The sequence below is a fragment of the Populus nigra genome, chromosome 11, assembly GCF_951802175.1.
Source record: "Populus nigra chromosome 11, ddPopNigr1.1, whole genome shotgun sequence".
Lineage (NCBI taxonomy): Eukaryota > Viridiplantae > Streptophyta > Magnoliopsida > Malpighiales > Salicaceae > Populus > Populus nigra.
In genome coordinates this window covers 5,760,435-5,785,646 of record NC_084862.1, presented here as the reverse complement: position 1 = coordinate 5,785,646, position 25,212 = coordinate 5,760,435, and the positions used below count along the sequence as shown (strand labels likewise).

At 35.4% G+C, this 25,212-nt stretch overlaps 1 protein-coding gene and 1 pseudogene across 4 annotated transcripts; one reads left to right on the top strand and one right to left on the bottom strand.

The window, feature by feature from the left end:
* Positions 1–7,098: 7,098 nt before the first annotated feature.
* On the top strand, positions 7,099–8,800 carry LOC133668685 (uncharacterized; annotated as a pseudogene).
* A 1,128-nt stretch (positions 8,801–9,928) lies between these two features.
* On the bottom strand, positions 9,929–24,637 carry LOC133668424 (uncharacterized). 4 transcript variants are annotated; one of them, XR_009833709.1, is made up of 20 exons: positions 24,447–24,637; positions 23,234–23,281; positions 23,055–23,129; positions 21,609–21,665; positions 21,366–21,470; positions 20,701–20,812; positions 19,576–19,621; positions 19,364–19,435; positions 17,009–17,071; positions 16,766–16,920; positions 16,521–16,585; positions 15,186–15,336; positions 12,983–13,088; positions 12,761–12,896; positions 12,512–12,576; positions 12,200–12,364; positions 11,933–12,005; positions 11,776–11,848; positions 11,126–11,243; positions 9,929–10,216 (listed from the first exon to the last, which is right to left on the bottom strand). XR_009833709.1 is itself a non-coding variant. In XM_062088264.1 (19 exons), the coding sequence occupies exons 1-18, from the start codon at positions 24,466–24,468 to the stop codon at positions 11,793–11,795; spliced, it is 1,572 nt and encodes a 523-aa protein (XP_061944248.1). In that variant the 5' UTR covers positions 24,469–24,637; the 3' UTR covers positions 10,868–11,243; positions 11,776–11,792. The 4 variants fall into 4 exon arrangements, 2 of the variants coding, with proteins under 2 accessions (XP_061944248.1, XP_061944249.1); XR_009833708.1 differs by having other exon boundaries at positions 11,131–11,243; XM_062088264.1 differs by lacking the exon at positions 9,929–10,216 and having other exon boundaries at positions 10,868–11,243.
* Between the last annotated feature and the right edge of the window lie 575 nt (positions 24,638–25,212).

Sequence of the window (25,212 nt, the reverse complement as noted above, 5' to 3'; positions counted from 1 at the left end):
TTTTTTTTTATCACTTTGTAGCCTATTATAGTACCTTACAATTAATTACAAAAAAAAAGTCTTGCAGGGGCCCGGGCCCCTGCTTGCCCCCCCTTCACTCCGCCCTTGACCATTAACATGTAAAACATAAAATAATTCACGTTATGTAAAGATGCTAGCAACTTAGTCATTAGGCTAGACTAATAGCCAAGTTATATGGGCTGCACTTAGGCCCAACCCACTTTAGAAAAAAAAGGTTAATTGGATTGTTTATCATCTTGATTTTAAGTTTGTTTGTTTAAAAAATATGACGCATGAAAAAATATGTATTAAATGTTTTTTATAAGCTACATCGCGCAACACATTTCACAAATAAACACTCTCTAAATTAGATAATTACAAGTGTGCAACAATTTTCTCCTTTCTAATGGTGTTTTGTGAATTTATAGTGTATAACTTAGTAATTTCTTAAATGAAATAACTTGAACTAACAAGGATTTAATTGAAAAGAAAAAAATCATTTTCTGAGTGGCCTCTAATTACTAAATGTCTTCATTTTCTTCCTTTTTATGTAACCATCACTCAAAGATGTGGCTTTTGGTGTTTTTCCTTCCACTTTCAGATCCTTTTTTGGTGTTGTTTTTTAGTGTTGCTGATGAGTATATTACTGCTGATTTTTTATGATTTTTGAGCTGTGATATGGTAAAAATACTACTACTTCTGCTTTAAAGCTGGTGTCTTTATTGCTTTGTTGTTGGGGTCTTGCTTCGTTCACATACTTTGTTATGGGTGGAATGGAATAGCTTCCCCTGTTACTAATCTTAGTCTAATGTGGTTAATTAATGAAGGTTGCAATTCAGATATCGGTGGATAGATGAAAAGAAATGAACTGTATAGAAACAAGAAATGATTCACCCGAATCTCTCTTCATGCGTTTCTTGCATTACAATTTTTCATCCGTGGTTTTTATTCTGTTGCAACCAATTATATATACACACAATTTGGTTGTTCCAAACATAAGGGTAATATTTCTTATTACATGTGTCTCCTAATAATATTGCAAAATAACTAAAACGATGCGTTTATTCGGTGGATGCCTTCTCACTTTGATTTTTTATTTAAATCCCTACTATTCCTATTCTTGTTTGCCCCTCATCTTCGTCTTTTGAAGTGCCTTCAGTTATAGTGTGTGACAAATCTTCCTTTATTGAAACAACCTTGTCTTCAAGGTTAAAGTGTGGAAAACGAGTTACGATTCCTCTGTATATTCCCAGGTAGCGTCTACAGGTGAGAAACCCTTCCAATGAATTAATATTTGAGTAGCGGTCTGATTCTTTCTCTTCAGGATGTGTTTGTCCATAGTTGCTTGTGGTTGTAGTGCAGGGGTTGGAGGCATTTGTGGCAGTGTAGTCTGTACTCGGTGGCTCCCGATATGCTTCTTAAGTTGTGAAACATGGAACACTGGATGTATGGTCGAGGAAGGTGGGAGTTCTAGTTTGTATGCAACGTTACCAATTTTGTTGATCACCAGGTAAGGACCGAAGAACTTTGCTGATAGTTTATGTGATGACCTGTGGACTACTGATTTTTGCCTGTAGTGTTGGAGTTTAAGATAAATATAGTCCCTTATAGAGAAGCTCCTTTCGCTGCGTCTGTTATTAACAATTTGTGTCATCATATTCTGAGCAGCTTGTAGGTTCTTCTTGACTTGCTTAAGCATTTCTTCGCGCCTGGTTAGGATGTCATTAATTGACTCTACTGTAGAGTCTTTAGGAAATTAAGGAACATGTATAGGAGGAGGAAACCCATACAGTATTTCATAGGGAGTTAGCTGAGTTGAAAAATGAAAATTAGTATTGAACCACCATTCTGCAAGTGATAGCCACCATGCCCACTGATTTGGGTTGGTCCCTGTCATGCATCTGAGGTAGTTTTCAACACATTTATTGACGATCTCTATCTAACCATCAGTTTGAGGGTGATATGCTAAGGAGTATAGTAAGTTAACCCCTTGTATGGTGAACAATTCTTTCCAGAATTTGCTCAGAAATACTGGATCCCTGTCATTGACAACTGATGCTGGAACTCCATGTAATTTATACACATTATCCATGAATATCTTAGCCACTATAGGTCCTGAATAGGGGTGGCTAAGGCTCATGAAATGAGCATATTTACTGAAGTGATCAACTACCACCATAATGACATCCTTGCCTTCAGATTTAGGCAACTCATCAATGAAATCCATGCTGATATCAATGAATGGAGCATGAGGAATAGGCAGAGGTTGTAGTAGCCCTGGAGTAGCTACATTCTCATGTTTGTTTTGCTGACAGGTTGAGTATGCTCACACAAATTGTCAGACGCGTTTCTGCTGGCCCTTCTAGTAGAACAAACTACCCACTCTTTTTGCAGTAGTCGTGCTTCCTGAGTGACCACCCACGACTGAGTTGTGATATAAAAAGATTAACTTTCTGTGTAATTCCATATCACGTCTCACCATAATTTTACCCTTCCTCTGTTGGTGGCCATTGACCCATGCGTAATGTGAAAGTGAAATGGGAGAGGCTTGCATGTTTTGAATGATAGTCTGCAAATGTGGATCCTTTTGCCAAGATTGTGCAATCTCCTCCATGAGCTTGGTAGATACTAAAGAAACAACCAAGGAATAAAGTAATTGGCTTGAAGTTCGTGAAAGGGCATCAGCTGCCACATTGTCTTTCCCTTTTCTGTATTCGATCTCATAGTCATACCCCATTAATTTAATTAACCATTAGTGCTGCATAGGAGTAACTATCTTTTGATCAAGCAAATATTTAAGACTTACATGATCCGTGCGAATCTTAAAATGTCGTCCCCATAGGTAATGCTTCCATTTGTTGACTACATGCAGTATAGCCAACATTTCCTTTTCATAAATAAACATGGCTTGCTGTTTAGGCCCTAGAGACTTGCTAATGTAGGCAATGGGGTGCCCCTCTTGCATCAATATTGCACTTACACCCATCATGGATGCGTCGGCCTCTACAACAAATAATTTATCTAGAGCTGGCAAGGATAATACGGGAGGAGTGGTCATCAGCTCCTTAAGTAAGGTGAACGCAATAGTTGCTTCTAGGTTCCAGCCAAAGGCATCCTTTTTAGGAGTTGTGTCAAGGGTTTGCATATGGATCCGTATCCCTTGACAAATCTTTTGTAGTAGCCAGTAAGCCCTAAAAAACCTTTGAGTTGCCGTAAGTTCCTAGGTAATGGCCACTCAATTATAGCTTTGATTTTGTTAGGTTCGGTAGGAACTCCATATTTGGATATAATATGGCCCAAATATTCGACTTGTTCGCTGCCAAAGCTACACTTACTTTCCTTTGCAACTAGTTGATGTATCCTTAGAAGGTCGAAAACAGTCTGTAAGTGTTTATAGTGAGTTGCAGATGTCTTGCTGTAGATTAATATGTCGTCGAAAAATACCAAGATGAACTTCCTGAGGTGTGTTCTGAAAACCTCATTCATCAAGCTCTGAAACGTAGCTGGAGCGTTGGTTAACCCAAACGGCATAACTAAGAACTCGTAGTGGTCATTGTGTGTCCTGAAAGCTGTCTTGAATTCCTCCCCTGAACCTATCCTAATATGGTGATAACTAGATCGAAGGTTAATCTTCAAAAATATTGTTGCTCCCACCAGTTCCTCCAGCAACTCTTCCACCACTAGAATGAGTTATTTATCCTTGATAGTCAAATTGTTCAATGCTCTATAATCAACACAGAGTCGCCATGTGGAGTCTTTCTTCTTAACCAACACTTCAGGAGAGGCAAAAGGGTTGTTGTTAGGCCTAATAATTCCAGTTCCCAGCATTTCCTCCACCATTTTTTCGAGTACATCCTTCTACAGCCCTGAGTACCTGTATGGTCTCAAGTTAACGGGTTGACTCCCTTTTTTCAAAGGGATAATATGATCGTGCCCCCTAGCTGAAGGTAGTCTTGCAGGCTCCTAAAAGAGGTCACAGTAATTCTCTAGCAATGTAGTTAACGTGGTATCCTGGTGTTGTTGTTGTTTTACTATCAGGGAACTAATAGTGAGACCATCATCCTCCAAGACTTATAGACTACATAAGTGAAGTTCTGCCACTTGCTCTGAATTGTTTAATAACCCTTGTAGTTGTCCAAGCTCAATAACTTAGAATTTGATTGGACTCTCTCCCTTTAGTAACACTCTTTGGCCCTGCCAATCAAAGGACATCCAAAGATGTTTGTAGTTACACAAAATGTCCCCTAACATTGAGAGCCATTAAACACCTAACACCATGTCATAGTTACTTAGGTCTATGATGAACACATCGGCTTCAAAGCACACCCTTTGTATCTCTCATTTCAAGCCCTTACACACTTAAGTACACGTCATATTCCCTCCATTGGTAGCTTGTATAGTTATAGGGGTGACGGTAGTTAAGCTGTTCTGTAGTTTATGGGCAAATGAAGAGTTTAGAAAGTTGTGAGTGCTTCCTGAATCCACCTGAATGTGGAGAACTTGCTTTCCTACCTTTCCTGTGACTTTCATGGTATGGAACCCGATAGTTCCCTCTAAAGCATTTAGTGAAATTTGGGGTATTTGTTCTCCAGTTGGACACCCCTCCTCAAACTGCTCCTCTCCTTTAATTTCTTCCTCCTTGTCTATAATACTTAGAGAATACAATCTCTTGTTTCTGCACCTATAACCTGGGACAAATTTATCATCACACTAGAAACACAACCCTTTTAACCTACATTCTTCAAACTCTTAGTTTTTTATAGATTTGGTGGGTTTACCGGCAGTTTGGTTGAAAGAATTTTGAGCACTGTTATTTTTACAATATATAGTATTTACCTTGGGTAAGTTGGCTACTGTAAGATTTGTAGGATTTATGTTTTGTGGTTGCATGGTTTTTTGTGGCAGGCTGTGACTAGTAGTGAAGGCTGGGTGTTTTGGAGTAAATCCTGCATTTTATCTGTGAGCTAAGGTGTTTACATGCAGTCCAGCAAGGTTGTAAGCTTGCCCCAAGTCTTTGGGTTCGAACATTTTGACAGTGTTTTTAATCTCCAATTTTAGACCCTCTAAGAATTTAACTAAAGCTTGTTTCTCCCCTATGCCTGCTTTATTCCATAATATGTCAAAATCATGGATATAGTTTTCCAGTGTCCTTACTTGTTTCAGATCAATCAGGTCTTCCATAGGATCCTTCTGCCTGTCAAATTTATAATACAAAGCTTCTACATACTCATCCTAACTTACTCTCCGGTTATTTAAGTTTTTCATAAAATTTTGGTGCCAGTATAGAGCTATGCCATCTAAATAATAAGAAGCAAGTTTCAGTTTTTCAGAGTCCTCAATATCCTCAATCTCAAAGTCCTGATTGCATTTATACAACCATCTATGCACATCATCCCCCCGAATACTGGAAAAAGGTGTTTTGGCCTGTGTACCTTATAAGCAGCTGGTCTTCCCTCATTTGAATAACTAGGTCTGCCTGTAGATTCATTCTGATGAGTCGTCTACTTATCCCTGTCTTGACTAGATTCCCCTGTAGCAAATGGAATCCTTTGCATGACAAACTCCAGCTGTTGTGTCAGACCACTGAGCAAATTCTTTATGTCTTCGATCTAAGTTCCATGATAGTCTGTGGTGGTGTCCAGCTTCTGGCCTTGTTCTTTCACAAGAGTAACAAGTAATTCATACTTATGGTTGGTTTCTCTTTTAGTTAGTTCAGCGGACTTCTCAATCCTTTTTATCTCTGCGGTTCAAGTGTCTGGCGCCATAGCCTCAGCCAAGGAAGGTTGGCTCTGATACCAATTGTTATGGGTAGAATGGAATAGCTTCCCCTGTTATTAATCTTAGTCTAGTGTGGTTAATTGATGAAGGTTGCAATTCAGATATTAGTGGATAGATGAAAAAGATAGATGAAAAGAAATGAACTATATAGAAACAAGAAATGATTCACCTGAATCTCTCTTCATACGTTTCTTGCATTACAATTTTTCATCTGTGGTTTCTATTCTGTTGCAACCAATTATATATACACACAATTTAGTTGTTCCGAACTTAAGGGTAATATTCCTTATTACACATGTCTCCTAATAATATTGCAAAATAACTAAAACGATGCGTTTATTTGGTGGATGCCTTCCCGCTTTGATATTTAATTTAAATCCCCAATGTTCCTGTTCTTGTTTGCCCCTTATCTTCGTCTTTTAAAGTGCCATCAGTTATAGCGTGTGACATACTTCTTAAAACACTAATTTTGAAGAGGGCTTTGGGTTTTTCTCTCCCAGTTAATGCTAATTTGTTTTTATGGCTTACTAAATGTACTATTTTAAGCTTCATAAGGATCCAAACTTGAATGCTTTCAACTTTGTTATATGTCAAGCGAACATGGGTTTATTGCTAGAAGGTTGTTGGAGTAAAAAAAATGTATTTTTGTTGCCTTCGGTTATAACAATTTCCAGGTTATTGTTACTTTTCTTCAAAGTGGTTATTTTGGTTGAGGGACACGGAGTTTGGAGCTGATTCGGCTATTAGAGTCTATTGGGTCCCTAGTTTATTTGATCGCTAGTTTTTGAAGTAAGCAGTTTAGATTCTAGAAAGTTCGTTGAGATCTTTAGGTAATCTCTTATATCAGATTCTACCTGGACCATTTTTACCTGAGGATCTAACTTTGGTACCTTCTAATATTTGAGATAATAGAAGAAACAAATAAAAAAAAGGGTCCTGGAATCATAACAGTTTTATCTATTCCAAGCTTCTTTCTTTTTTATATGTAATTTTGAAGTATTAGAGAATAATATAAATCATATCTTGGGACCTCACCTAATAACTTAAGCTATTGGGTTGAGATGGTTCTTTGACATGGTATCAGAGCCTTGATGACCAAACGGTCACGAGTTCGAATCTTCATCCTCATTTATTTAATAAAAAAATCAAGCACAAGAAAATGTGGACATGTGCAAGTTTCAAGCCCAAATAGCTTTCACTTGAGAGAGTGTATTAGAGAATAATATAAATCATATCTTGAGACCTCACCTAATAGCTTAAGCTATTGGGTTGAGATGGTTCTTTGATATGAATAAAGAAGAGATTAGTGGTTAGTGAAGGATGAATTTCTTTAAAGTGAAATGGCTCAGGAAAACCCACAAACCAGACCCAGAAAAGGATTTAGAAGATAAGCATGTAGCCACAGCCAGAAGAGTCAAGAAATTATAATGTTGAAGGTGGTGATGCTGCATGGAGACATGAAACTCTCAAAATCAAGTTAAGGGTTGCTTTCTATAATGGACAAGCATTTAAATAATTCAAAATCACATATAGTGAATCAACCATTTTGTCTCTGTTTGCATGCAAACTATATGACAATGACTATGATTTTATAACCAATGAGGTAAGGAGGAGGTTGAAAGAACTGAGAAGGAACAATTTTATGTGCTGATTCCTGAAAAAGAGTCATGTGCTGAAGAGGAGGAAGATGAGGAGGCGGAAGGTGAGACGAACTCAAATGAATGGAGGAAGGCAATGGCGGGGTGGGTTTGATGCTCTGTATAACCAGTATTCTGAGCGGATGTTATTTGATTGGATGAGTGTGCAGTAGCTTAATGAATCTGGTAAATGTCACTACGCTATGATCCAGTTCTTTCTGATTGATTTGTGTTTTTTTTTTATTGCAATTGATTTTAATTAGCATGCTTTGGTGGTATGAAATCTAGTTTGCTGCATTCCCTTGGAGACTTGGGACAAAATTATTCTGTGTTTTTTCCCTCAGGCAGCCATGCTTGTTTAGTTTATCTGTCCATGTGAGTGTCAAATTCTTTGACATATGTTTGGGTCGTCTGATTCAGAATTAGCCTACCTGAAACATTACTGAGATTACTAGAATTGCCACATTTATTTTTGGATTTCTTAGTGCTGTTGTGTTCCAATTGTATTTAGAGTTTGCCTATATGTAACACTACCATACCATTGCTGCTCAAGTCTTTTCTCGTGCATTTCATTTTTTTATTTTTTTTTCTTGTTAAGGTTTTGAAAGTATGTTATCCGATAAACTCCTAACTACAGGATTTTGCTGTCTCTGCTTGCTTTTGTTTTCCTTTTTCAGTGCTGCTCTTGTTTCCAGCCTTCTAAAATAGTTTCTGATACTTAAGAGTTATTCCTGTATAGCGAAACAATTTTCCAGTTTTCATCAGAAATAAATGTTCTATTGTATCGCAGGCTGCTATGCCCCCCACAACTCCTTCTCCAAGGCCTGCATCCAAGAAGCTGGCATCACCCTTCCGCTGCCTTTCTCTGAAAAGCTAGAAGAACCTGAAGATGAAACAGAGCATCTGCAGCAGGTACAGAATGACCCATATCAAGATATTGAAACTGCATATGTTGCTCAACTTTGCTCAACCTCCACTGCCAATACACTTAACTGATTCAGAAAATCTCTTGCCAACCCGAAAACCCTGCATGTTGCAACCACAGTGCTGAGCTGTTTCAGCAATTACAAATTTTATTGCAAAGGTTTATAGAAAATGAACCTTTGGAGCAGGAATTTATGCTTGTGCAAGGAATGCCTTGCGTAAATTGCTCCAGGTTCCCAATGCAAAAGGTATGTAATTGTTGCATCATTCATGGGCTTAGCTTGAACCAAAACTACAATTCAGTTTATCTAGTTCCAATTAACCACCTTATATACTTTCTGTTCAATGAACATGGACGTAGTTCTTGGAGTTTTTCCCTTAATCATTTCTTAAACATCTTTTCAGGTTTGGATAGAAATATACAGAAGAAATGTTATCAGATTATGCGGTCTGGCCCCTGATCTCCTCTGAATAATTGAGAGTTCGATCCTTAATTCCCACTTTTTCCTGAAGACGGACAAGAAAAAACACTATAATGCCCGTAACTTGTTTGGAAATTAGAACCAGATATTCAACTGATTCAATCTTCACTTGAAAAGGTGAGATTTCTACCGTTCTGTCTTGTATATTAGCGTTAAAGATTGCTAGTTAATTGCATATATTGTTGTTCCTCTGAAACGTATCCCGAAAAAAAAAAAAAAAAAAACACCTTCACATGAACATGGAAAATAAACCTTTAGAGAGGGTTTTGAAATCAATATTTCATCACAATATCCAGTAACATGCCAAGTATTGTTCAAAAATTCATCTAGGGTTTAGAAATCAACCTTTGGAGAGGCTGGATGTGGCGGTGTCAGCGCGTGTAGCTCACACGCTTGTGTTACACGGGACGGCACGTGGTTGGTTGGATAAGGTGGTTATCTTTCCCCTCATCACTCACATGCTAGCGGTGTCACTGGCAACCACCCGAAATGAAAGTTTCAAGCATAGGAAGTTTTGGTTGGCATCTCACTTTGGGTCGTCAGCTTCATTGTGGTTTGGGTCAATGATGCTGGTCTGGTCGGTGTAGGGTGTTGGTGAAGCCGTGAAGGGACTGTTAGCTCAATTTGGAAATGGGTTGTTGATTCACCGTGATGGAGGCTAGAAAGAAAGACGGCCGTTGGATCGATTGGTGGGGAGGCCAGTGGCTAACTTTGGCAGAGAAGGTGGAAGACATGGAGGCTAAGGTTTGATGTGGAAGAAAGGAGTTGAATACTGTATTTACACCCTTTTCTTTTTTCTACATTTTATTTACACCCTTTCCTTTCCTTTTTATATATATTTTTTTAAAAAAATATAACTGAAAGCATGAGATCAAAATGCAGTTATATTCTAGCTATGACCAGATTAGAAATAGAGAAGGGCTAAATCAATACTTCTCCAGGCCAACACATGGTTTTGACACGTCATCCTAGTGACAATCCATTACAGAGCGACGAAAACAGCCAAGTAGGGATTACAATCAATTGGGTGGTTCACTTCAAAATTTCTGCACATATTATCAGGGCTGACAGTCTATAACTTTTCTAAAACCGGCCAGTGCGCGCGTGTAAAGAAGCTTGTTTTTATCAAAATACTGAAATTGTTCAGCACCCTTTTTCATAGCATTATCTTCGAATAAATTTGATATTTTTCTTTCACCAATCTCACTCTCGCATGGATAAGTGTTTTGACCAGATCTAAAATAAAGTCAACCACAAGACAAGTCTTCAAGCACATTTCTCTCCTCTATGCTCTACAAAAATCCAAACAATCCATTATATGTTTCTAAGTATGCTCCAAGCAATCCATTCTCTACTCCCAAGCTCGCCATCTTCGTCTGTTCTCAGCTCTAAACTCTACAATAATTTAGAAAAAATCTCCGCTATTTAATAAAAAAATCTGAATAATAATTTATATCTTTCAAAAATAAACTAGGCTTCTCTATTTATATAGACCTAGAATGCTTACAGAAAACAAATTCATAATTAAAACTTAACTAATGAAATCCCTCTAGTATTAAGATGGTTATATACTAAAACACTAATTAAATTAAAATTCTTGATATAAATAGAAAAAAAAAATGAATACAACAAAGTCAATATATACAATCCTAAACATTACCTTTCATCCCTTATTTCAAGGTCTTTTCAATTACCAATAATCATGAAATTTTAACTCAGGCCTTTAGAATTTTCTTTTAAAAGAACTTCATCTCGATGCAAATTGTTGATTTACTAAACTACATATTAAACCCTTTAAAACCTAAAAACTTTAACTATTAATAAAATAATGCAATAAACATTATTATACCAAGAATATTAAAGAAATTTCCCGGCGTCAATAATTGTCAATGAGCTATAAAAGCTATTGGCAAAGGTTGACATTTACTCTCCCCGAAATAAACAAGTTCCACTGGGAGGAAAAAAAGAAGAAGAAAAAAACGCAATACACCATTAAACTATGCAATGTGTATATACTAGTTATGGAAACAAGTATACATAACTAGGTGGCATCAAAACAGGAGTCATAGATAATCCAACCGAGGGGATAATGTCACAAATATGGCACCCATATTGAAAACATTTGATTAACTTAATAGCAGCATATCACGCTATATGGGAATCAAGAAAAATCCCATGCCTGACAAACTTATGACATTGATCAATAATCATGCAATTGGTGAATCAGGTACATTCTAAGATAAAAACATCTAAAACATCACTACTCTGAACAGGGGATAAAGAACAAGAACCAGTGCCCATTACCCAACCTCCAAAAACTGCATAAGAAGCGCCTTCCCCCATATATGTGAATCGACACATGTAATGATTTATAGGTGGGCTGCCAAAACACACAAAAAGTGGTCCATTTGACTCTGATTGCCTGTCAAAATAATTCAAGTTGCGTCAAGGAGATGTATACAACAGCCTAATTATTGGTATCAATCAATTTCATGACCTGAAACACAAGCAAGCAGTATTTTCCTTGGAGGGAACCAGGAGTGGGCATCAGATGAGTAGCATCAGATAAATAATAACATCACGGTTAGATCAAGACATGATCTTATACAAGCTGCTTTGAGAACAATTCAATAAAAATCACCTCTATGGAGAAGAAAAAAACCATAGATGTATGTTATATTTTGAAACCAAAATAAATATTCAGAGATAGGTACACAATAAGACCAGTTAATAAATGCAGCAGACATGCCAAAGAAATGTAAGGCAACCAAATCAGAACAAGAAACATAAAAATTATTCATGTATAACATAGGCAAATATCGCGTCTTAAACCAAAATACCAAAACAAAACTTTTATTGTTCCAATACAAGACAGTGTCCAGTAAGTGCAAAGTTAAATTGCAGTTTAATATGGATAAGGAAAAATGCAAGGATTTAGAAAGCAACACACTCACCTTTAATGCAAAATTGTTCAAAAATTAGAACCAGACGGAAGTTCTGTGACTTTTCCCACTGCAACTGTTTTCCCTGAAAAACACAATGACACTTGAGATGTGATCTCAACAAATTAACAAATTAGGCATCAGTTAAATCTTGAGTTCGGAAACTTACCCTCAGTACGAAGAGTAAACCTGCCGAGTTGTGGAAAATCTGAGAATTTCTCAACGCATATCAAATTGTTTACCTAACAGGCATAATAGCAAGGGAAGATCTAAATAAATATCAATAAGGTTTTCTGGCATTAATTTTGACTCAATTTGAAATTTACAAACAAGTAAACTATGTTTAAATGTACCAGCATGCACAATAAACATTCGAGAGCTCATAAATAGACACAAATTTCTAGAGAAAAATGGTACGTAAGCCATTTCCTAATACCTGAATACGGCAGAGAACAATTGCGCCATTCTTCACAAAGAGGACTTTCTTTTTCATAGGTTTCCTAGTCTTTGGATCAATTTGCTGCAGCAGCTGAACAATCTCACACTCCTCAACAACAGAATGTATGTGCAAGACAGCCTTATAGCCAGCTGTAAAAATTGCCTACAATATCAACAACAAAGTTCTGGTTTAGATGCTACAGTATACATCAAGGCAGATCTATAAAAATCATAGGCATAACAAGCTATTGACGAGACTAGAAAATAAAGGGAATGAGTGAAAAAAAAAAATTAACACTTGTAGGCATACGTTATCCAGTAACTCAAGGATTTGCAACTGGGCATCAAACTCTGTAACTGAAAAGATTGGCCTTGCTGCATAAAGAAGTAACAATAAAAAGTCTGATCAACAAGAATGGAGTCAGAAAAATATAACAATGCTCACACAACCACATACTTGAATATCAACTTGTTGAAGATAAAATATAGCTCTTTTCAGAACATCAAAGACTAATAAACCTTTATTTGCAACTTCTAAGAGCAAACTTAAGAAACTTACCAACACTTGAAAGAACAAAACCCGACAATATATCCTCATCATCAATTCCAGATAATCTAACCCTCACATTTTCTCCTGGTCCTGCACGTCTTACCTTATTTTCATCGCAAAACACAGCAAGAACTTTCACCTGAGTCTGCGGATGTGTACACAAAGTGATATATCACACAGCATAAACAAGAAATAGAGAGCAAGGAGATAAAGACAGATCAGAGTATAGACCTTGTTTGGCATGACCAACAAGGTATCACCTTCCATCACACTACCAGACTCTACTTTGCCCATAACAACAGTTCCCATGTCCTTGAATTTGTCAATAATAGGCATCCTGCAAATTTAAAAATTATATGATATCTTCAATCCAATCTATCCAAAAATATGAAAGAGCTCAGGAATCCATGATAGACCAAGAAACAGAACATTATGAATTGAAACAGTGTTTTTATGTTTTCTCCCTTCTTAACAAAAGCCAATGGACTTTCTACTGAGGTAAAATTGTCTTTTCCACATCACTCATTGATCATTACTAAAATGATTGGGTTAGAATAGTCTTCTCAAAAAAATTTAGCATCCACGGGGGTTTTTGTATTTTCACTTTGGTTTTTTTGGATATAATCATGCTGAAAGATGACCTCTGGTTTGATGTCAGTGGTCTTTTCTTTCTCTTCTTTTCTCTCTCCCCCTCGATTTGCTCACTTGTCCTTGTAATTTTTCAAAACAACCCTTCAATTTGTTTTTCATTCAGATTTGGTCCTTGGTTTTTTTATTACTACTTTTTTATTTGAAATAATGAATGAAATTAGAATTTATTTTCAATTTCATCCTCCAATTTTCTCATTATCATATTTAGTCCTTATTCTTTTAATTGTTATTTTTTTATTTTTTATCCTTATCTTGATTCAATTTATTTTCAATTTTGTTACATATTATTTTATTTCATTTAATTTTTATACTAGATTTAGTCCTTATTCTTTTGATTGTTATTTGTTTTGTTTATTAATTTTAGATGATTAGGAATTTTGCTTCGTGATTTTTTCAGGTTTGTCTTCTATGGAGTAACCCGGTCTCATGACCCATATCACGAATTTCAAAGATTAACTTGATTCGACTTCGGTCATTTTTTTGTTCTTTTTTTTAAATTGATTTTTATTTTCACTTCCATCTTTTCAATGGAGTAATCATGTTTTCATATCCTAAGTCGTGGATTAGTTGAGTTAATCCGGGTTGATTCGGGTTTTTTTTCAATGTTTTTTTAATCGATTTTTTTTTATCTGTTTCACCTTTCATTATTTAGTTTGCTTAAGAGTTAACCTCTATTGTTTTACTCAATTTCTTTTGTACAGGGTTATTTTGACCTCACAATCTAGTCGTAGGCATGCTGACTCAAGTCAAATTTTTTATTCTTTTTTAAATTGATTTTTTTTTCAATTCATCCTTCATCATTTGGTAATTGAGCTTCTGATTTTATTCTCTTCGTGAAATTATTTCATTCTCATTCATGTTTTGCTTTATTATCAATTGAGATCATCAAGACCTTTTAAGAAAATTTAGAAGGTATCTTTTCATAATAGTGGCATGCCTTCAATTTTATCGATTAGTCATTGTCATATTTTTTTATTGTTATTTTTTTAATGTCACCTTTTTTTACAATTATGTTGTTAAATTAATTGAGCTTATTGGACCCATTCAAATCAATGACATGGGTCTCAAATTTATCATGCTAACTTGAGTCGTCTTTTTTTTCTTTTCAATTCATCCTTTAGCTGATAATTGAGCTTCAGATTTTTTTTATTTTCCATTTTATAAGGTTATTCCATTCTAATTCACTTTTTGCTTTGTTTATCAAATGAGATCATTAAGAACTTTTAAGAATATTTAAAGGGTATCTTTTCATAATATTGGCAAGCATTTATTTTTTTTATTGTTCTTTTTTTTAATTGTCGTTGGTCTTTTTTTTATAATTATGTTATTAATTAACCAAATTTACTGAACAATCAATGACCTGGATTCTAAATATTTCTTGCTCCTTTAAAAACACTTTCATCGCTTGAGCATAGCTAGGAAAAATTTGACTTAGCCCAACCACCAATCTAGTACACAAGCTAAATTCAATCATTAGACATCTCTTTCACCACAATAGAGAGCGGAATCATTCAATGTTCCTAGTAAAAATCATTAGTATAGTAGCCACTGCCACTATGCTCAAACTTCACAAGAAACATTCTCTCATCATAACATTTCAACTCTTTCAAGGGAATAAAAAGTGTTGGCACCGACAATATACGTTCAATTTGATCATGTAGAAAAATAACATACTAAAACAAGAAGAATATAAGATAAAAAGATCAACAAGCAAGGAGAGCAGATACAATGGTGGGTAGGGAGAAAAAAAAAGGAGGTTGGGGAAAGCAAGGTGCAACTTTACCTCAAAGGACCATTTGGATCTCGTGGAGGAACTTCAATAGAATCAAGAGCTTCAAAAAGGCATGGGCCATTCCACCATGGACATACAGCCTTATCCAATCTTGTTTTCATGTTGGTGCCCATTAGACCAGATATTGGTAGGAATTGGACATCTGTAACAAAAAGGCAATTCCCAAGTTAATCAAGCCATTTACTAATATTAGAGACAAAAACATCATGATCACGCAATCAAGCCAGATTGAGACGACAGCATAATATCCTTAATGTTCAGATAGCTAAGATGAGGCCAAACATGCAAGATATTTAAAGAGTAACAATGACTGCAGCAGAGATAATTTTTTATAACCAGCCATACCTAAAAACATCTATAAGACTTAGGCTCCAATGGTAGAGTTATGACTTCTTTTTGGGTTGGGGCTGTTAGTTGTAGCCATTGTAGTTCTCTGATTATAGTTGTACAAGTGTTTGATAACATGTGTCGTATATGTTTTATATTAAACAAGACTCAAAACCTACACGCTTTCGCTTTCAGTTTCCAAATCTTTTAAAAGCGACTTTTAAGAGTTCACAAAACCTTTTCTATTGGTTTTTGGAGTGAAAGCCCAAAAGCTTCAAAAAAAAAAAGCCAACCTTACCCAAACAAACCCTTAAGCTCGCAAATTTCACCAATATAAAGCACCTACGCTATTGACACATACCTTGGACAGTATGATCCAAATAATCCAGAAGAATTCATAGATCAATTGCTATAAGCATCGCATTGAGAAGGATGAAATTGTGATAGGAGAGGAAATGGAATAACTCCTACCAACTAATGATCCAATGGGAATCATCATAGACAGTAAGCAGAGACGGAGAGGGAGAATTTCAATTCCATTTCACTCGCATCCACCCCAATTTAGTTACAGGGAAATATATGAGAATCAACCAGCCAACAAGAGAAGATGAAAGTATGGCCATACATATGGCAAACCAATTACCTAATTTCCCTATGAATAAACAACACTTAATTAGAAGTAAATGATGCACTCTTCTAACTCCAGAAATGACATCCAATTTCATCCCACTGGAGAGTTGAGAGTATAAAACTCTGACAGGGAAGACACCCAGGGAAACTCCATCAAAGCATTGCACAGAATTTTACAAACATAGTTCATTCTCCATTGTATATTATTGAGAGGCCTCTTTAATTACTAAACAAGTTATCTAAGGTGTCCACAACATCTCAGACCTTTTAACAGCTAAGATGAAAAAGAAAAGCTTCAAACAAAGCATACACATTTAGAGAAGGCAATAGTTCAACAGCTTGAGACCATAGAAAAAGATCCTCCAATACCTTTCTTCACATTGTAGCCAGAAGACTTAAGAAACGGTATCATCTTTGATTCAATCTCATCATACCTGAGAGACATTATGAAAACAAATCAAAACATCAGGAGAAAGAAACTACCACAGAACAGACCCAGAAGAAGAATAAGAAGCCTGCAGGTGCTTCGATGCTAGCAGATTATGCCCACAGAGGACACAAAAGTAAATGCACCTCCACGTTACACACGCACACTGTCAAACAAGGAGAAGCACCTTTCTTTTGACCAGTTCACAGTTGGCTCATCCATTTTATTTACAACAACAAGCAGCTTCGAAACACCCAAGGTCTTTGCAAGTTGAACATGCTCACGGGTCTGCCCACCTCTCTCATAGCCAGTTTCAAATTCTCCTTTCCGAGCAGAAATAACCTGATCATGAGAAAGGGTCCTGTCAAAATTTTCAAAGCAATAGGACATCGAGAAAATAGATGTGGAAAACAGTTTGGTGCAAACTTACTAGCACGCCTATATCAGCCTGAGATGCTCCGCTAATCATATTTGGAACATAGCTCTTGTGACCCTGAAGATTCAAGAACAGCAAAAATGAAAAATGAAAACCAAAATTTAAATTTTAAATCAGCACAGACAACCTAGAAGACAGGAAAGGGCTTCTTTTATATTGCATGAACATTTTCATCCTAAAATTCTCATATGCAGCACCCAGAAGAACAAAAGCAGGTCATACTTTCAGCTACAAAGTGCATGGTTCAGACAACCATTAGGAATTTGTAATAGCAAAACTACTGGTTTTTGTAGAGGTTACTATAAAAGCAATTAAACAAAAAAAATTGTGTTTTTTTTCAGCTTTCTCTATTCATTCTAATTCCTTCCCAAACTGTTTCATGTTTTAATAAATTCACCTATCAACCCAATCAAGCTGACAAAACCAACCATTTTCCCATCCAAACTTTTTGTAGGATGTTCTCAACACTAGTACCTCTGAGAATTATAAGTGTTCAATAGAGAAGATGTTGCTGCACGAGAACCATTACAACAATTTAAGAATCTATTGTTAACCATTAGAACAGGTAAAATGTTGAATTTTGATTCACTCCATTTGAGGTAATTCCAAGAATAAGCTTAAGTGAATGGAATTGGGAGACATGGTTGCCATTGCAAGAGATTCAAAAGCACCAATGAAAACTTCTCTTTCAATTTCTACAAAAGGACTTCCATGTAATGGCAGTCAAACAAAAGAGTGTGCAGGAAAAGATTTTGCTAATAGCAGGAAAAGGAAAAATCAAAGACAAGATGCTCAATCTGTTTCTGAATGGACAAGATTCTCCACATGCTAATAACAGATTAACGAGATACTGCTCTAACCATTGCACCTTCTCTTTCTATAGATAGCTAGGTCAATAGACAAACATACAGAGGCATAGAAACGGTACTATGATACATGGTTTAAAGAAAAAGAATCAACAAATCCACTAATGAAACAGGATTTGGAGCTGGTTTTTGTCCCAAAGAATGATCTGAAGCACCTACATCCTATTGAGCTTCTCTCAACCTCCATATCTTTTACCCCCCCATAACTTGGATAATTCAAAAAATAATTAGCTCTGTTGTTTTCAATTTTTGGCCTATTCTGTTTCAAGAAAAAAATCCAAACCAACTGACACATTCATGAATTTAGTACTAATTTTGGTTGGAACCAAATGCACACTCATTTTAAGCATATTTTAATTTGGTTGAATAACAATTGTGTCTTCTAATATCTTCTCTTTTTCCATTATCATATGATGCTAGAGTTCTTGCTTGAATCTAGCCGTTCCAAGTTGATTGGTGCAACTCAATTTAGGAAATACCCTTTACACATTTGACGATCTCAAGCATCAATCCACAAATCAAACAAGCTTTCAATTTAAATATATGAGCCCGTGAAACAAAAATGCAGTCAGAATTCATGTATTTCCAATAAATACTTGCATATGAAATAACTTGAGAAAGGCAAAAGCCATCACGACAAGCATACAGGACTATCTGTCATCATCTGCAGATCTTATTGCCAGTTCTTAAGGAGTGAAGGACGATCAATGTATTTTCCCACTCAGTCATCTGCTCTGATAACTGTGGTCAAAACTGGTGATCAAATCCAGGCACAATCAGGCTTTTCCTTTGTTAATTGGTGAACAGTTTGCCAACAACATAGAACATACATCATTTTCACACACTATTACTGCAACATAACAGGGTGGTAGTGAAGTTGCTTGTAAAGGCCTTTCTCATTTTTTTCCACTATAATGCTTGAGTAGAAGGCATAACTGATTAAGTGATGAAGGTCGACATATGAAAGGACAATTTTCAAGTTATTTGTGCTTAGTATTGCATAATACTGTCAGGAAGTTATTATTTACAGTGGTTGCATCACTTCAATCGGTATGAGGGGCACATGTTGCAAGGCAAGTTGAATATGTATACAAAAGTGGGAGGGATGGAAATGAGTGAGATGCAGGAAGAAAGACGACAAAAAAAGGCAGTAACATCACAAACAACACACACTGCCCAACTTTCATTCTGCAACTAGGTCATGGAGTAAAATCTTCCATGAGAAGTTAAAATGCTAGGTCAATGTTTTATCATTTCAACATGTCATTTTTTATTCTATCTCTCATTTGGTCTAGTTATCCCCCTCAATACTTAATTTGACCAAATTTCCTTGCTGGCCAAATAATGCACTGAGAACATTTTTTCAGATCACCATTACAAGGGAGGAGAACGGCAAGCCAACCTCATTTATAATGCCAATAATAGATATAATCAAATGGAGTGAAGAAAGTGAAACCAAGATTTTTAAGATGTAATCTCTCACCGGTGCATCTAAAATTGTGAATCTTGTTGTCTCTGTTTCAAAGTGTGCTCTTCCAACTTCAACAGTTTTGCCCTAAAATCAACATTATAAAAGTAAAGGCTACCAGTGGGATTTAAATCAGATTTGCACATGAATCAAAATGGAAATTGAAACAGAATCAACAACAAAAAATCATCTGGCCCCGCAGAAACCCAATTGTCGCAGAAACTTACCTTAACCCTCTCTTCCTCATTAGTGTCCATAATATAAGCCATATACCTAGCAAATGGAAAATAACCATAGTCTTCAAAAGGTACAAGTAAATCTACAGAAGAATCAATTATTTTGATGAATCAAATGCCACAAATGCAGAGCAAATTACAATGATAGCGCACACACCCAAGACAAACAATTTAAGGAACACTCCATTCAAAACTTGGGAAAAACAGCAGCAGTTTGAAAAGCTATTATGAGGGATCATTGGATAGCACAGAAATAATACTGGATCACTAAAAAATAATCCTGAACATATGCAGATAATAAGTATACATATAATTTGGATACACCAACATGTTCTGGAATTGCAATCTCAAAAGAACAAGAAATGTTTTTCTTCATTTATGAATTATGCAATCTCATTTGATAGGTTCTTTTGTGGGAGAAAGCAATTCTCATAATGTTATGTGACTTGTTATCTCAAGAGACTTTAAGTAGATACCGACTCCACCCCTTGATTCACTTGCAAATTAACCCTTACTGTTGGATCCATCTGAGAACTCAACATCAAATTACATGATATGGGCACGAACTCTAACAGATTGAAATTTCTAAAGAGGTGAGATTTCTACAAATCATGTAAGTTCTATATCAGAGAAGCACATTGCAGAGTAAAATTTAAGTTAGATTAAAACTAAATTCACATCACCACCCATTAGTATCAGCAAAGGAGTAAACTAAATTCATGTAATAAACAATTGTAATAAGCTTTTCCAAATAAAATGAATTTTCCAATCCTGCTGCCAAAACTGAATTCACATCACTACCCATTAGTATCAACAAAAGAGTAGACTAAATTCACATAATAAACAATTGTAATAAAATGATTTTTCCAATCCTGCTGCCAAAAATGAAGTACAAGAAATTTCAACATTACAGATATCATAAGCAATAACAACAGCCAACCTCCTAATCTACAAATAATGGAAGTTACAATGTAACAACAATCAAAATAAGATGCTGCAGATCAGTTATAAAGGTATAGCAAAAGTGAAAGGACAATGTGCTCATTCTTGCAAAGAAGGGTAATAAAAAATGCCAATGAGATAAATCCAATTTATAAACAAAAAAGGAAGACCTACCAGCTTTCTCTACTTTTGTCCTTAGCTTCTTTCTCATATTTCTGGATTGTGCGATCATCCACCTGGCCACTAAGAAAGAGTATCTGGCCCCCAGTGGTGGACTTGCCAGCATCTGCAGCCAGACACAGCACGTGAACTAGTACAACAATGGAAAGATAGATAGCTAATTTGCATTAAGAGGCCCAAAACTGATCAAACTAGATTCAAAACACTATTCCAAATTTAAAAGATTGAGAATACATTATCAATCAAATGATGCAGCAATTTGTTAAAGTTCATGTGCTTAACCCTGCCTAGATCAAAATACTACACGGAAAAGATTTGATTATCAATCCCCAATAAATCCTGCCAGATCACAGCCTGCATCCAGCTACAAATGCTGCAAAGCATTGCCAAACCAAAATGGCATATATACAACATGGAAGTACTTGGCAAGGATTAGAACAGCCATCAGCCCTCATGGAGCAGCTACTTGCAGCATGACAATAGTTATGACACAAACAACCATAAAACAATGCACCAATTAGATTACACTAACAAAAACTTCTCAAAGCCTAAAGCAGTTGTGTAGTAACTGTTATTGGGTACATTATTAAAGGACCAAACAATGTAGCAATCACAAGGCCAGTGTTTATTTGGAAAAATTGTGAAGCAAATTGACCTACCAACATGGCCAATAAAAACAACATTTAAGTGTCGCTTCTTATTGTACTGTTCCATCTCAACCACTGCTTCCACATCTTCTGGTGCAGGTACTTCTTTATCTTTCACTACAAAACAAAAGGTAAGCAAAAAAAAATGGTAACACTAAAGCATAACTAACATGATATGATGGTAACAAGTCAGAAATCTCAATGCATTCATAAATGTCAGAGTACCAAAAAAATAGAAGGATAATCACAACATACCTTTGGGCAACTCAGCCTGCACTTCCTGAGAGCTCACAGTGACTTTATGATCTGAATCTGAAAACACACAAAGCAAAGTAAATGATGATTTGATATCAAACTTATCAACAGATCTTAATATATGAGTCAGAAAAGTGGGAGACCGCTAGCAGAATATCAGATTATCAGTAACAAACACCTAATCACAATGAAACAAGAGATGCATAACTATCAATTGTTTTGTAAGGAAAGTGTATGATGCTATTAGTGTTCTTTCGTTAAAATATACAGACATGCATACATTTCACATTTGCATGAACTATTCACCAGCTGTATTAGGCATGTGTACATTTGCACACGATTTGGTGTGCAGATGCATGGAGGGGATGAAGACACGAAGAAAAACAAAGAACAATGGGCCAACTAACAATAATTGATGAGTTCTGTGGAAAATTACAAACTACATTTTACAATCTCTCTTGAAAGACTAAAAGCAAAAGTGGAATGGTCTTCATTCATTAGCAAATCTATAAATATATCTTTATGATCATATCTATTTAGACTCATCAACATTTTTTTGAATGAATGAAATTGAGTTAAAAAATAGAATTCAAATTTCTATCTCTATGCATAGATATAGAATATAGAATTTCATATGATTTCAATATAATAGTTATCATGAAATTGAAGCCACATTGGCAGAAAAGAAACAAACAAAAGCACCATGTCATTCAGTCATTGCAGCAGAATGGGTAAGTTTATTTTCTTTTCATTCTTTTTATTTTGTCACAGGCTTTTTCAAGGTATCTAATAAGAGCATGGTGCTCAACGAAAGTAAAAGGCAAAAGTAAAATGATCTTTATTCTTGGAAAAACAAACTACAAAATTAGCGAGAAGGAAAGAACAAAGAGACCAACATGCCAAGAAGTCAATAACCAAATTGGTACATGCATTTACTTTTCCTTTCATTTATTCAGTCAACAGGTGTTTCAAGGTATTCAATTAATATTTTCAGGCAATGGTGCTCTATGATCTACCACTGTCAAAAGTAAATCTGGAACCAAAATGCAGAGAATGTTAGATCTGCACCAATCCATCAACCCTTATATGCAATATGAGAGCATTAAGTATCACAAGTGAAAAGGTTTGACTGTATGAGACACTCACCTAAACAATGACAAGTTCAAATACAAAAAAGGGAGTAATCTAATTTATTCCACAGCTAGTCAAGGCCTTAATTTTGTTTAGCACCTCGATTCAATTTCCATTAAATGCAATTTGATAGTCAGCTGTCTACAGGATTCGGATAGGTTAAAGTAAGCATTACTGAGAACCCCCATTTCAAATTTAACCAGAATTATACCCAGAACAACAATGTAAGGCCTTTCAAATCATTAACACACACTAGTTTCACAAAATAAAATACAAAAACAAAGTTCCAAGCATGAATTTCACTATACCACCAACCTTTCTCCATCTCATCCACCTTCTCAACTTCTTCTGGCCTTGCATCTTCATTTATCTCCCCATTTATCTCTGATGCTAAGATTTAATTAAAGCATTCAATTTGTATCCGACATATTAAAAGAAGAAGAAGAAGAAGAAGAAAGGCAAAACCAATATTTCATTTAAACAATAAACACTACCACAATCCGCTGAGTCAAGCTGCAATGAGCGAACCTCCTCCTCAATATCTATTATTGAAAAACATGTTTAAACAAAGTAAGCATCAAAATTCTCAAAAATCATTGCAAACTAAGATGTAAAAGCTCGACTTTGCTCGCTAATTCAACATTCGAAAAGCATAATCAGAAACAAAATATCTAACAATCAAAAAATTATATTTGTAGTCGATGGCAACAGGTAGAGTAACCCCCCTACATCTACCCTTTCCCAAAGCCGAACCTGATTTATAGATGCACATCCCCAACTCTGCCCTAACCTGGCCCGTAGGTATCATGTCAAGGCTAAAAGAAAAGAAAACTATATATATATATATATATATGTAACCCCCCTACATCTACCCTTTCCCAAAGCCGAACCTGATTTATAGATGCACATCCCCAACTCTGCCCTAACCTGGCCCGTAGGTATCATGTCAAGGCTAAAAGAAAAGAAAACTATATATATATATATATATATATATATATATATGTAACCCCCCTACATCTACCCTTTCCCAAAGCCGAACCTGATTTATAGATGCACATCCCCAACTCTGCCCTAACCTGGCCCGTAGGTATCATGTCAAGGCTAAAAGAAAAGAAAACTATATATATATATATATATATATATATGTAACCCCCCTACATCTACCCTTTCCCAAAGCCGAACCTGATTTATAGATGCACATCCCCAACCTGATTTATAGAAAAGAAAACTATATATATATATAGATATATATATATATATATAGATATATATATATATATATATTATAAACGGGTACGGAGGGTATATGGGTGATATCCGTTTATAATATATATATGTATATATATAGATATATATATATACATATATATATTATAAACGGATATCACCCATATACCCTCCGTACCCGTTTAACAAATGATCGCTTGATTTAGAAGACACAAGCGCACGGGTTCTTTAGCAAGTAGAGGAGAAAATCCATCCATTTTAACGAATTAAACTCACTTCGTATCACCAAAACCAACAAATCAAAATCAATTTAACAGTAAATTGAAAGAACCTTCAAATTTCACATCTCAAGAATACCCTTAAATTTTACATGCAAGGAACCTTCAGATTTAAACCTCAAACTCGTAAAAGTTTTAATTCGAAACTAATCCAACAATTTCATCAAACGAAGTACGATAACTTCAAAGAGAAAAGGCAAACCAAGTAGAGGCGCTTCTGCCATTTCTGCAGAGTAAAGACGCCGCTGCTGCTGTCGAGATCGCTGGGTTGCGGCTGACTGATAGCTGTGGGTTAGGAGCTCGGGGGGTGCTTTTTTTAATGTTCTTTATTTGAGATGAGATGCGGTTGCTTGGGGGAGAGAATGGAAGGGTGGGCGTTGTTTAGTTAGGGTTGTCTTTAGTTTTGTGCCTTTTTTGTACTGAGGTGAAAAGTTATTTTTAAAAAAAATATATATTAAAATATTATATTTAATTTTAACATTAATATATTAAAATTGCTATAAAATATTTAAAACTATTAATTTAATATTTTTTTCAAGATAAATATAATTTTAAAATGTTTCTAAATGTGGTTAAAAATACACTTTCAAACAAATATTAAGAACATGTATGAGATTGTAATAAAAATTATTTGTTAAAGTGATTTTTGTTTAAAAATACATCTTACTTAAAATACATTAAAATAATAATTTTAAAAAAATTATTTTTGATATTAGTACATTAAAATTATTATAAGACTTCAAAAAAATTGATTTGAAAAAAAAATTATTTTTTTAAAAGCATAGTTGAACCGCAAAAATAAACACAACCTCAATATATTTGATAGTGTGGTCCATTATGATGAACAATCACTATCAAATTAATTAAAACTAGGATGTGTAGATGAATTATAAAAATAAAATAAAATGAAAGAGATATAGGTTTTATTATTATAGTTACTATACACTCACATCCAACTGCATTATGGA